The sequence below is a fragment of the Microtus ochrogaster genome, unplaced genomic scaffold (assembly GCF_000317375.1).
Source record: "Microtus ochrogaster isolate Prairie Vole_2 unplaced genomic scaffold, MicOch1.0 UNK61, whole genome shotgun sequence".
Lineage (NCBI taxonomy): Eukaryota > Metazoa > Chordata > Mammalia > Rodentia > Cricetidae > Microtus > Microtus ochrogaster.
Window position 1 is genome coordinate 1,044,441 of NW_004949159.1, and position 13,617 is coordinate 1,058,057.

Sequence of the window (13,617 nt, forward strand, 5' to 3'; positions counted from 1 at the left end):
ACACACGCAAATACACAAACACACATACACCCACACAGTCTCACACATATAGATACACACACAGACACACACAGATACACAGACACAGACACACACACACACACACACACACATACATAGATATACACACAGGCACCGAGACACAAACACACACAGACACACACACAGAGACAGACACAAACACATGCACAGACAGACACCCACAACATAGATATATAGACAGATAAATAGATCAATTATCTTTTCCTCTTGCTCAATTATAATTCAGCTATATAGAAGAATCTCTGGAAACTGTTGTTTTAATTTACATTACATAGCATCATTACCTTACAGTAAAAAAAAAGTGATCTTTGTTCTAAATTTAGAGAATGTTTTAATTAAAATTAAGGGGAAAAACTCTACCCAATATAACAAAATTCCAAATGTCCCATGCAGAACCCTCCACTGTTGTTGATCCTGGAGGGTGAAGTGACTTAAAGAATGTATAGATAAAATGAGCGAAGGGGCCAGAACTTGTGGGCGAGAAGCCCTCATCAGAAGAGACTGCTCAGGTCTTCACGTGGCCTTGAGAAATGGAATTTATTTCTCCTATGCTTTTAAGCAGGCGTTAAAAACAGGAGCTGAACACAGTAAAGAATTAGTTGTCTTGCAAACTGAAGTTAAAGAAGAGAGAGGAAAGCTAAAAATCTGATTCTTTTAAGAGTTAGAAGGCGGAAATCCTTGTAAATGCCAAACTGTGTGACTGGAGAGTTGCAGAGTACTTGAAAGGGAAGAACATGATATAACTTGACCTTACAGTAATAATTGGCTCGTTTATTGCTAAGAGACTTACAGTTATGAAATAAAAAGACATAATGGGGATGCAAGAATGCAAAAATAAATAATCTAAAACATACATCTCAAAAAGTTTGGAGTATGGGTAATTGAGCAAGAGTCTAACTATGACCGGGTATGTCATGATTCTTCAAAGTTTTCAGGATCGTTAATTTTCAAAGACTTTAGGAGCTTATTTTTTTTTAAAAAAATACTGGCTATTTAGTTTATGAGTAAGCTATTGGTCCTTGTAAATTTGTCAAAATTGAGCCTTCAAGGAGGGTAGACTCCATGGAAGATCACAGAAAGCCAAGAGTAATAACGGATGAGAGGAAAAAGCCACAGAAATGCAGGAAGGCATAGTAATCAGCAAAAGAGCTTTACAGGGAAGAGAATGAATACATTAAGTATCATACTGAGTTTCCATCTGGTGATTCTCCAGAAAGGATGTGCGTCTTGGTAGCCATGGGGTGTGCTCTTCTCAATTTCTCCAGTTCCAGTCTGAGCAGGTCATACATTAAGAACACACACACACACACACACACACACACACACACACACACACATGCCCACACACCAACAATGAATAAAAAAGAGGTCATATTTTTTAATATACAGAAGGAGGGTATATTGAAGGATTTGGAGAGAATAAAGGGAAAGTGGAAACATTGTAATTATATTAATCTAAAAATGTAAAAAAATAATTAAAGAAAAAGAATGTATGTCCCAGGCACTTCTCTTCTTACTTTATTGTAAAGGACATTTATTTATGCTCTCTTCTTCAAAGGCAGTGGATTCTTTTCTCCAATGCACACTATCGTGAATGGAATTCTATAACTTTTAATGCCTTTTTTGTTTCTATGGCTAATAAATTTGTTTTGCTAATTACTAGGCTAATATTTTTGATTTATAAAGGAAAAGCTTGCAGATTCATAAATTGTTGTCTTACTTTAGGCACACTATAACAGATACACACAACAGAACACAATCAGTATAACATACATACCAAAGCATCCACACCATAACATGCATTTCCTAAAATGAAATAAAAGTCCATGGCCTTCAAGATGTCTTCTGAACCTGTAAGGTTTTGTACTTTTTTATTACTGTTTAAGTACTAAACACTAACTCTACGTGAATTACTGAACACATATCTACTCGACAGGATGATATGAACATTCAAAGGCAGATATAAAACTAAAAGATGATTATACTTTAAAATATTATTGTTATTACAATTAATTTGTGGAATGTTGCAGAGAAATGTTAATTAGATAGAAATAATTGCATACCATTTAGTCATTATAGTAAAGAAGATAAATGGCAAGATATAATTTTAATTTGAACTATGGTTCCTCTTTGGTAATGTATAGTATAATAGAATTTGTAAAGGGTACATTTAGATCTTTTGCTGGCAGTAAAATACAATAAGAGCAAATTCAATTCTGCATTTCATTGTACTGGCCTCTTGGATAATCGGCGCACATATACACATACATACATGCTCACATATGCTCACACACAAACATGCTCACACACATATAGACGCATGCACACAACTTTTGTGCTGCTGGATCTTAAACGTAGGTGCTTGTGCTGGTTAGGAAAGCATTTTGTTGCTAAACTATATATATCTCAACTCCCATACCTTATTTTTTTATTCTTTGTTTTTTTGTTTACAAAATATTTCTAAGAATATTTGTATTATACTATTCTACTGAATTAGATGAGAAGTTAATTCACTTGCCATACAACACTAATTACAGAGTATCAGCCCAGGAAATTTAGTATGTCTTCAACTCATCTACTCTTTTTTTTAAGGGATACAGGATTGGACAGACATAGTTCAAAGGTTAAGAGCACTAGCTGTTCTTCTTGAGGACTTGGGTTCACTTCTCAGCAGCTACATGTTGGCTCACATCCATTGTAACCCCAATTTCTGGAAATCTTATGAGTTCTTCTGGCACCTGTGGGCACCAGGCATGCATGTGGTGCGTAGATATACATGTAGATAAAACACCCGTACACATAAAATATTTTAGTTGCAAAAAAATTGTGGACTTGATTTCTAATTCAAGTTATAAATAAAAAGTCAAATTTTAAGTTTTCTAAATAATCATTTATACACATATATGTGTTTGTAATAATTTGGAACATAGTGGATTTGCAACGTTTTAAGACAGAACTGACAGTCATACTTATGAAATGTGTGAGTCAAGCTTTAAATTAAGTGACTCGAACTTTGCTGATAGTAAATGCTGTTACATAGGATGTATGAATGAACTGTAATAAACTGGATTTTCTGTCATATTTAGCGAGGATGAAATGTGCACATTTTAAAGAGTATAAAATGTTATGATTTTACAATGTCATACCTGAACCAAGTTCATGAGAGTATCTCTGAAGTGTCCCGAGGTCTCTGAATAAATGTCCTCTTGAAGGTTATTGCTGTATTCTGAGTAATAAAATATCCATGTTAAAAGGTTATTACAGAATCTCATATCATTGGGCTTTATATAGCTAATGCTACTGAATGTTAAAGATGAGGACGCCATTAGTAAGTTTTCTGTTTTTTGTGTCATAAACTATGTCAAAAACACCTGTATCCTAATGGTAATATTAGCCTACACCTGTTTTACTGAAGAGCTAATTTTGAGCCAACATTGAAAAGGAAGATTGGAAATCATTTGTCGGCCTCTCATCCTGTAGATTGGGGTTGTTTTTCATCATGTTGTAGACTGTTGGCTTTGCTAACCATTCTGGCCAAGTGCTCCATCTCATCTTAATGTTTCAAGTGAAAGTTATTTCATTCCCCTTAAGAAACTCTTGGGTTTCTTTTCTATTTTGTTTTTTTTTTGAAGTGTGATGGTTGACTGGAAGGAATTCTCAATGTTCACAATATACAATGGTGCAGAAGTCAAGGCATTACATATTTTTTAATATGAAAATTATCACCTTTTTAGTTTAAAATATGAAGATGTTTAATTTTGAGGTAATTTGTAGGGATGGAGATATTAAGTAAGTAAGTGTATTTGTTGAGCAATGGTCACTGCTTGCTGTATTTTGTTTATACTCAGGATGTCTATTGGGTAAAGGATAACACACATCTGAATCAAGGTGCAGGGCACTTCCTGTCATACTAAAGCATCTACCTCATAGATATTTGTAATCACACTTAAGGAAAATTTGCTTGATTTCCTAGGGAATTATTCCATTTTCAGCATAGTAATAATTATTTTTAATTAATGAACACATTGGTTTTGAGTGATTAGCATTCATTATATTTATTGGCTTCCATATTTTAGTCTTTTGATTTATACATAATTGTATATATTTATATCTTACAATACAATGTAAAACCCATGAGTACATTGTGTAATGCTGTCCACCAGTTATTATTATTTGATGCAACCACTCCTTTCTGTTGGCTACTTTGAGGTATAAAATACATTATTATTATTGTTCTTCACTGTCCTGTTCAATAGGCTATCAGAACTTATTCCTCCAGTATGTGACAATATACTTGTGGATCAACCTCCCCATCCTCCCTCCCACCTACTCCAGGACTCCCAAAAAACCCATTCTATTCCAGTGAGTCATATTTCAATTGTCAGAGAATCTGTCTTGCCTAATCTTGGTTGTCATCTTGACTTATCTGGGAGGAGGGACCTTCATTTGAAGTAATGATTTCCTCAGACTGGTGTGTCGGTATGTCTGTAGTGGAATTTTTCAATTGCTACTCAAGGTAGGAGGGCAGAGCCTATTGTGGATGGTGCCATCTCTGCACAGATGGGTCAGGGCTAGACAAGATAAGTTACTGAGCAAGTCAGGAGAAGCAAGTCAGTAGGGAGTGCTCCTCCACAATCTCTGCTTCAGTTCCTTCCTTCACATTCCTGTTTGAGTTACTGCACTGACTTTTATCAAAATGGACTTGGACCTGAAGGTCAAATAATCTGCCCCTGTCTACTTTTGGTCAGTGTTTTATCACAGTAACAAAAATAAACCAGATGGGTGACTTAAAAGGATTTAAAATATATAAAATTAAATACTTTTATGTGTTGCTTGAAAAGTGTAATTGCACATGTACATAATATATACTTATTCATGTATTTTCTTACGTAAAAGGTATGCTTCTCGCATCTGGAAAATCTCTCCATTTGTTCTTGAAGCTAATATTTCAATGAGGCAGTTCTCATCAGTGCCTGCACCCTAAAAGTCAGAGAGAAATATGAAGACTATTTGGAACAATAGATTACTTTCTGTACAATACAAGAACAAAGCATTCATGGTGTTCTAAGAGGTGGCAGAGAAGAAAGAAAGAGCATTCAGGATAAAACTCCGCTCACTCTCAGGTCTGTGTCAACTGTCTATTGTTTGATGTCCCTGGAAAGATGATGTCATCTGTCTGCTGGAATTTCCTTTTTTGACCTAAAACAACAGCATGGGCACTCCCAATCAACCCAGTAAAACCCACTAAGTGCTTCAGCTTTCCTCTGGAGTGGAATTTGAAACTCCATGTGTTGCTGGAATACCAGGTCGTAAGTATTTTGAAGTTAGAAAACACAGGTCTAATAATTTATCGAGCATATTTTGATGACCTATGCTTGCATCCCTCTGGCTGGGGAACTGTGCTCAGATTGCCACAGCACTGAAACTGGCCGTGTTCTGCATACAAGAGCATATCTTAGAGCATACAAGGTTCCAATCTGTGATCATGGTCTTAAAGGTGGCACATCTCTTGCAGAAAGTTCTTGGGACACCTTACCATTTTGTGAAGTGTTGAGAAATCTTGCTAATTCCCTCCAAACAGTCACATATGATCTCATTCTTACAGTTTCCTAGCATATAGTTTCACAAGAAATAGGATTGGCACGTAAAATTTGAAAAAATGTGATTGGCTGGAATTGACTGGAATTTTATAAAATCACTGTTCTGATCAGTGAATATTATAATTAAAATTAATGTGTCTTTAAGTTTTTTGTCTCTTGCTTAAACTGCATCTCTGTCACATACTGTAGTGATCTGGTGTTTAGAAAACAGACTATGGAGCACTATACAGCAAAGAAAAATAACGACATCCTGAATTTTGCAGGAAAATGGATGTAGCTAGAAAACATCATTTTGAGTGAGGTAATTCAGACCCAGAAAGACAATTATCACATGTACTCACTCATAAATGGTTTTTAATCATAAAACAAAGAAAACCAGTATACAAATCACAGTCCCAGAGAACGCCGACAACAATGAGGACACTAAGAGAGACATACAAAAACCTAATCTACATGGGAAGTAGAAAAAGACAAGATCTCCTGGGTTGGGAGCATGGGTATTTTGGGGGAGGGTTGAAGGGGAAGGGAGCAGAGAGAAATGTAGAGCTCAATAAAAATCAATAAAATAAAAAAGAAAGCACACAATGAAGAATTTTAAATCTCTCCATGAGTCTAATGCCAACATTTGAAAGAAGTCAAGGCCCCCTTTTTCTTATAACCTCACACAATAAAATCTGTAACAAATCTGTAATTCATTTCATGAAAACAACTTTTCTATAAGGTCATAATTCCTTAGAAGTAAAATTTTAATGCACCTCAGCAGTATTTCCCATATGTATTTAATTTAAGGACATAAAAATAACAATATCCTTGACACTTTGTTTCTGATTCACTCGTAAATTTTGATTCCCAGGTAAATGTTTCTGAGTAAATTTAAATGATTCTTCTGATTTTAAGCACATTTTCCTCAACTTGAGAACACATATGGAAGAAAGAAAAAAGTGAGCAGCTCTGAGGAGTAACTCACTCATATCTATTGAAGTTGAGCTTGGAAATGACTATGTTTGAGTTACTACTACCAAGGAAAAGGCTGGCTCCAGCCTGTTGTCTCAGAGATGCCATTTTCCCAGAAAGCTTCTCTTTACCACAGTTTTCATGGGTACGTATTAGATATTTTCTTCTGTCTTCCCTATCATAAACTACAGGACCATCCCAAGGAAGTCTCTGCTGAAATCTGAGTCTGTCCCTGTCATAGATGTATTATTGGATCACTCCGTGTCTGACGCAGGTGTACTATTGGGTCAATCACTACCTTCATGGCGTGCCAGAGTTCATGAGCATCGTAAGCTGGTGGGGGGTACATCAGGCCCACCATCACTTCTTTGAAGTGAGATGAAAGTTGCTCCTTCAGATCTGCAATCAGGTCCTATGGAGGAAGAAGGAAACACAAAATTTATAACCCCAGTGTACAAGAGAAATATGACTGTGAGCAGTCGTATATGAAAATGTCCTTTCTCTAGTATTAGAAGATAAGTGTGGTTTGGTTTTGACACATACCCTTGGGTTACGCCGGACAATGGGCTGGAAATGAAATGACTACTACTATAATCCCATCTGTGAATGACAGAGCATGTGGAACTTTTAGTCACATCAGCACAGGAGCTATTTCTTTCTGTACTCCCCAACTCTCATGCCTCTTTTGGTTTCCTTGTAAAAATAAACATTGAACCTGCAAGCATTTCAATTTGGGGTCTTTAGTCTCCTGGATAGAACTAATGAATAGCCAATCCTTAAATAAAATATGTGTTTTACTTTAGTTTCTCAATATGTAAATCTTTTTAGTAGGGTGTACTTGGTTATTTAGTGGACTAAAACCTTATAGAAATTGATTAATCATACAAATTTCTCCAATAACAGTCACATTATTTAAAATCTTGAGTATTAAATACTTCAATAGCAAAACATACATGTTAGATTTTAGTTTTTGGAATACAGGTACAAAATATTAAACCAATACTTTAGCTTTTGCTTTCTATTTTTCTGGTATGTGAAGAAATTAAAAACTGCTAAATTAAATTTCTGAATGTTGATCAGGACAATTGAGAGATGTTTAGCATTTATTCGGTTTTGCTAAAACCTGTAGAGTGCAACAGTATTTATATTTACACTATTACTGAGTCATAACAAACTCTACTAGAATAAATTAAAACATTTCAAGACTTTATTTACAAGGATAAGTCAATATCAGAAGAGATAAACTTGAAAAATAGAGAAGACATTGGCCAGGTAAAATAGGATGTCTGTGTCAAACTAACTTTAAGTCAGTATCAAGGTGGTTTGAAATCTAAATGTTTCAGGAGACTCAGACATTGTTTATTCCAACCTGTTTTCAAGACACAGAGAAATGCTCCTGAAAAACGGGGATCTGAACAAAGTAGATGGGGGAGAGTGGGAGGGTTTAAATAACCACGATTTATTCCTGCTATCTCCCAAAAGGGATTTAAATAACCACGATTTATTGCTGCTATCTCCCAAAAGGGATTTCGATGTGAAAGGAATTTTGATTTTCTGCATCAAATCTATAATTAAATATAAGTAGTGCACTGTTCAGGAGAGAAATAAGAGACAGTGTCTTGATGTGGTCTATTTATAGTTTTTTGAAAACGTCTTACTGCTTAGCTAGGTTGGCTTTGAATTCTCTATCCTCCTGCCTCAGCCTCCTTAGTGCTGTGATTACAGGTGTGTGCCACCAAGGCCAGGCAGTCCGTTTTGTACTGGAATGTAGGGTACCAGGAGCCTAGAGAGTGAGTACGGCACATATTTTGTGAATGTGGAATTTGTGTTCAATGAGGTGTAGAGCAGTGCATTGAAAATGTGAATACAGATGGACAGATTCACTATGCCATTCGGAAGAGATAAACATGTTCAGGCAGTGGATGCAACCGTGAGACACATGGATTGGCTCCTGGCCTACCAGCCTCCCTTTAACCCTAAGCTGATTCCTCATTTGAAACCCATATAATTTTAAATTTATTTTATTATAATGATCTAGGTATGTAATGAAACTTCATACGCATATATATTTTTTCAGTGTCTATTAACACATACATTGTCTCAAAACCTTTTAAACTCAGTATTTTTCTGTACAAAGAGGTTGTATACAAAACATATAGGTAAAACATGCATAATATGCAAATGAATACGTAAAAATAAAAGAAGAAACAAACACATGAATAAATAATGTAGAAAAAGAAGTAGCTTTTGGTTATGTGCAGAGAATAAACGTACTATTTAAGCTAAAGATAATGTTAGCACACCAAGTCTTTGGTTTAGTTTTGAAGCACATTTGTTTGATCACTTCTCTCAATCTGTATGAAAGAGCATTTTTATTTTCTAGACAAATATTGCGTATGCAAACCGAGGTTAGGATTGCCACTAGATGGCGATATATATCTATAGTTTGTAGTTGTGTGTGTGAGAAAGAGAGAGAAGAGAGAGCTAGAGTAAGTTTATTTTTAAAAATTCAGTTAAATAACAGCTTTGTGACAAAAGCCATATATAATAGACACCCTTTACTGTCACTGTTATAACTATTAATCTTGTTTAAATTATTGTGGTGAGATTGAAAGAATATTTTAAGTTTCTTTGTATTTTCATTATTCTGAGTAAAGAGAACAGCAGCCCTCCTCACAAGATTGGTCTAAGCATTATAAGACTTGAATGAAATTGTTTAAGAATATTTTTAACACTTAAAAATGTACTCCCAAAATGTCATTCTTTCCAAACTATTAAACAATGCTTACAAATAAGCAGTCTTTAGCTATGAACGGTCGCACTACTGTATAGTTTCCATCTCCCTGTCTTCCTAGTCTCGGTCTCTTTCTAGCTCCACAGCTCAGAGTTCTGTCTGTTATCTTTCCTCTCTTTTATTTTCACCAAGTCTCATTGTTGTCTCTAACTGGGAAACACCTTCGTACTCTGTGGGTTGCACATATGGTGATTCTGTAAGAAAACAGCAGGGATGAGATGGTTTCCATCACTTAGTGACTCTTGGTTTCATGAGAAGTCTGTGAGGTTCATGAGATGACGTCACCCAATGCTTTGCTCAACCCCTGTGCTTGTTAAGCAGCGTGTTGATAAGCAACTGTTGCTGCTTCCACTTCTGGAAACCCTGGCCAGGCCATCTTCTTTCTTCTACAATAACAGAGCAGGCATCTAGGGAGTTTTCCTTCTGTGCTTATTGCCTACCTTCTCTTTAAAATCTGATGATAATAATCTGTAGAAACACAAATCAGAAAAAATCATTCTTCTGCCTTAAATGTTCCCCCACACCAAAATAAACACCATCATCCTTCTATGTTGTTTGTGGTTTATCTCTGAAGAAAGCAGACACAGGATATGTCATTGCATGTAACTATACATGTACATTCTTACCAGGGTCGACATGATTCATGATACATTCTAATCACCTCTTGGCCCTCATCGCTCTTGTCCTTGCTCCTGATTGGCCAACTCTAGGTATGGTGGTCATCCCCCTGCTTCTGGAACAGCAGATCTGCTCTGCTGTCTGACTTTGGACTTCACTCCACCTTTTATGTTCTTCCCCTGTGTACCCCTGCAGCCTTCTCTGAAAAACTCATGTAGCCACTTAGTCCAGCAGACCCCACATTTCTCATCTGGCTTTCCCTGTACTCTACAGTAGGTACTGTCTTTAAGCTGACATGTTTTACTAGTATTGCTCCTTCTCACCAAGGCATGGAGTGGCTCCACCATGGCAGAGATTTGACTCCCTTTCTCTATAGTTCTTTCATTAGCCCCTGTAGCTTTCCCTGCTAAGTGCAAAGTACAAAATAAGAACAAAGTGAGCAAGTGAATGGATAAGGCAGCATGTAATTCAACCATTGTTTGTTTGTAGTTATTCTCGGCAGTTTGAAAACAAACAAGGAAAGCAAGCTCTGCTCCCGGCAGCCTCCCATTATTGGAGGGTGCAGAAATCAGGGTAATAATCTGGGCACAATGTACAGCAGGGCGAGGCCTATTAAGATAGGAATAGCATGCTATTATCAGGGCACCAGGAAGGAGACTGTGCCTTCAGCTGGGAAGATAAATATTGAATTGTATGTTTAAATAAGTATACTTTGAAAGGAACACTCAAATCGGCTTCCTAATTAGAGCCTTAAATTCTCACTTGGACCTACATAAATAACTTCTCAGGTGCAACCTTTGGAATGTGACTTTCCCCAGACTCATTGCTTCTGATTTCCTCTTTACTGAAACCTTGGCCTGAAGCAGCCTCCATTGGAATCACAGCTTGACCTTCCATTAAGCTAATAAGTACTTGCTTTTCAAATTGAGATGTTCTGTGCCACCACCAAACCCTTTCTGACCACTCTGATTAAATTAAAAATAAAATAATGCTTTCTCATCCACAGTTTCTTTTATTTGCATCTTCAAATGGGTCCAGTGGGGTCAAAGGTGGGAGTGTGACATCTTCTTTGTTTGAATAGACTCGGGGAAACACTTTCATGTGTTTTTAACTTAGATTCTGTTTCCTAATTAATCACAAAATAAGGCCTATTACTGACATACTCAAAAGGCAAGCTCATAGATGGAAGGTTAGGATCTCTCTTTATTCTACTCAGTGTGTGACCCCTGTGCAAACACACAATTGTGTTTCATTACAAAGACATTTGTGAGACTGGTGCTTCTTTGCTGCAGGAAGAGAATGCTCCTTCACATAGCCACTCTGCACGGGCAGTGTCGCATTTTATTTATTGCATCATTTCTAGTGGATACATGGGTTGTTGATTTTTGTCTTATGAGAATGATGACTATTTGGTCTTCTAGAGAAGTACAGTATATCAAAATTGGAACAGCTTGGATCTTGAATGTTCTTTGAAGGCTTACACATAAAATGCTTGGTCCTTAGGGTACCTATATTTGGAGGTGATGGAACTTTTGAGAGGTGGGACCTGTGGGAGTTTCTTAAATCATGGGGGCACGAGATTGGTGAGATATCAGTTTTTTTCCTTCTCTTCCTTTCCTTCCTCCCATCCTCCTCCCCCCCTTTCCTTCTCAGGTATGAGATGAGTGGTTCTGCTTTGTCACATTCTGTCATCATGACGATGTGGCATCTCACCAAAGGTCCAAAACCACAGGCTCACTTGCTAATAGATTAGAACTTCCAAAAGTGTGATTCACTGTAAATATTTTCTCTTTATAAATTGATTGTCTCAGATACCTTGTCTCGGGACAGAAACCTGACTAATCCAAAAGGTGCCCATCTCAATACAAACTTAAACAATAACAGACATTCTTTAGAAAACATTTGTCAGCAATGGAGATAGGAACTCTTGAAAAAAAAAAACCTAGGGAGAAAATGGGAAGTAGTATATAAGGAAATGGGTTGGCTTTCAGGGTGACCTTGAAAATGTCTGGGGAAACCAGGACAATTATTTGGTTTTGGTTATTAATGTGAAATATTGTAGAGTATATGAAGATAAAAAAGCATTTATTGCATCATTTGATACAGCTGTTTAATCATTACCCAAGGGCATAACCAAGACTCTTCTCAAAGCTCTGGTGATTGGATCCCTCTCTGGATGAATTTAACCTTGTTATACACATTTGGGATGTTGGTCTGATTGATTTGCCTTAATGTTTGAAAATTATAAATTGTGTATTTCACTGGACATATTGTGACTTCTGCTAATACCTTTGATATCATATTTGCAGTCATAGGAAGTTGTATTCTTTGATAAAACCATCTGGCATCTGTATTTCACACATTAGACTATTACCCCTGAGATCTGTCAGCAAACTGGACATCATAAGCACACCTCATTACAAACCAGGTATGTAGAGAGATCCTCAGTTGCTTACATGCCAAGGTTTCCAGTGCTTGCCAATCTTGTGAGTTTTGTTACATTTAGCATGTTTTTTTTTTTTTTTTTTTTCTGCAGTAAGACAGTGTTTTTACAGAGAATGCCTGGTCCTTCTGGCAAACCCAAGTTCTTTTTGAAGCTACCCATGGTTGAACCTTTCCAAGTCACAAAGTTGTTATTTCAGGTCTGTTTCAAGTCACATTTGACCCTGGTCCTCAAGACTAATTCATGCTATATTTTAAGTTTTCTGGACTGACCATGTTACATGTTTGTTTATAGGATTTTTTTTTGTTTTGTTTATACAAAAGCTTGTCAAAAATAGAGTAGAATCCAGTCATTTCATAGACCTCCAAGGTTCTCCACCAGCAGTATCTCTTAATTGATCAACCTAGAAAGAGTTCAGACTGCTTCCTCTCCTTCCTTTTGCTGTACTCAGCTCAGTAGGGCATTTAATTCCCAGCTATGGCACTGTAAGGGAAAAGTTCCATCTGCCTTCAGCTTCCTCCTAGATAATGCTCATAGCAAGGGGTACCAAAGTTATATAGATTCATGATTAATGTTTGATATTCTAACAGTACGGTTCCGAAGCCTGATGTTACTTTTTTTTCTCCTGACTGACCTCTGGGTACAATGTTTGGTCTACACTCTTATTTTTATCAATAGCCTAACCAAAAGTGGACATAGGGGTGCTGATGTGATTCTGCTTTATCTACTTGCACTGCCTCAGGATTCTTGCAGTTCTGAACTGTGTAAGAATAATTCCTACGCTGTTGAATATACTGTTTCAGTATGTAAGACATAGATGCTTCCTGGAATCTGTTAAAATGACCTTGTTCTTCCCACACTTAACAGTTCCAAACATTAGTCCTTTTTATGTGTTGGATATAATCCAACAAAAGCTAACGTTAGAGCTATGGAAATGGAAGCTGACAGGTTTCTGTTGGTAAAGCAAGAACAATAGGCTTGCCACTTGGTGCAGGCTTGGACTCCTCAATCACATGATCTTGACCTTGGAAAGCATTCATGGTGGCAACAGCTGAGATTATTACAAATGATAGGCCCACCTTAGACTTCCTTCTTCTTCTTCTTCTTCTTCTTCTTCTTCTTCTTCTTCTTCTTCTTCTTCTTCTTCTTCTTCTTCTTCTTCTTCT

At 36.7% G+C, this 13,617-nt stretch overlaps 1 protein-coding gene across 1 annotated transcript in view; it reads right to left on the reverse strand.

Annotated features, from left to right (window-relative positions):
- Anxa10 (annexin A10) overlaps positions 1-13,617 on the reverse strand; it is a 41,897-nt gene that overhangs the window by 17,354 nt on the left and 10,926 nt on the right. The window contains exons 4-6 of the mRNA XM_026777379.1: positions 6,895-7,008; positions 4,932-5,022; positions 3,189-3,268 (exon numbers count right to left, since the gene is read on the reverse strand). Of these exons, the coding sequence (XP_026633180.1) occupies positions 3,189-3,268; positions 4,932-5,022; positions 6,895-7,008 (285 nt within the window). The remainder of the gene's footprint in view (positions 1-3,188; positions 3,269-4,931; positions 5,023-6,894; positions 7,009-13,617) is intronic.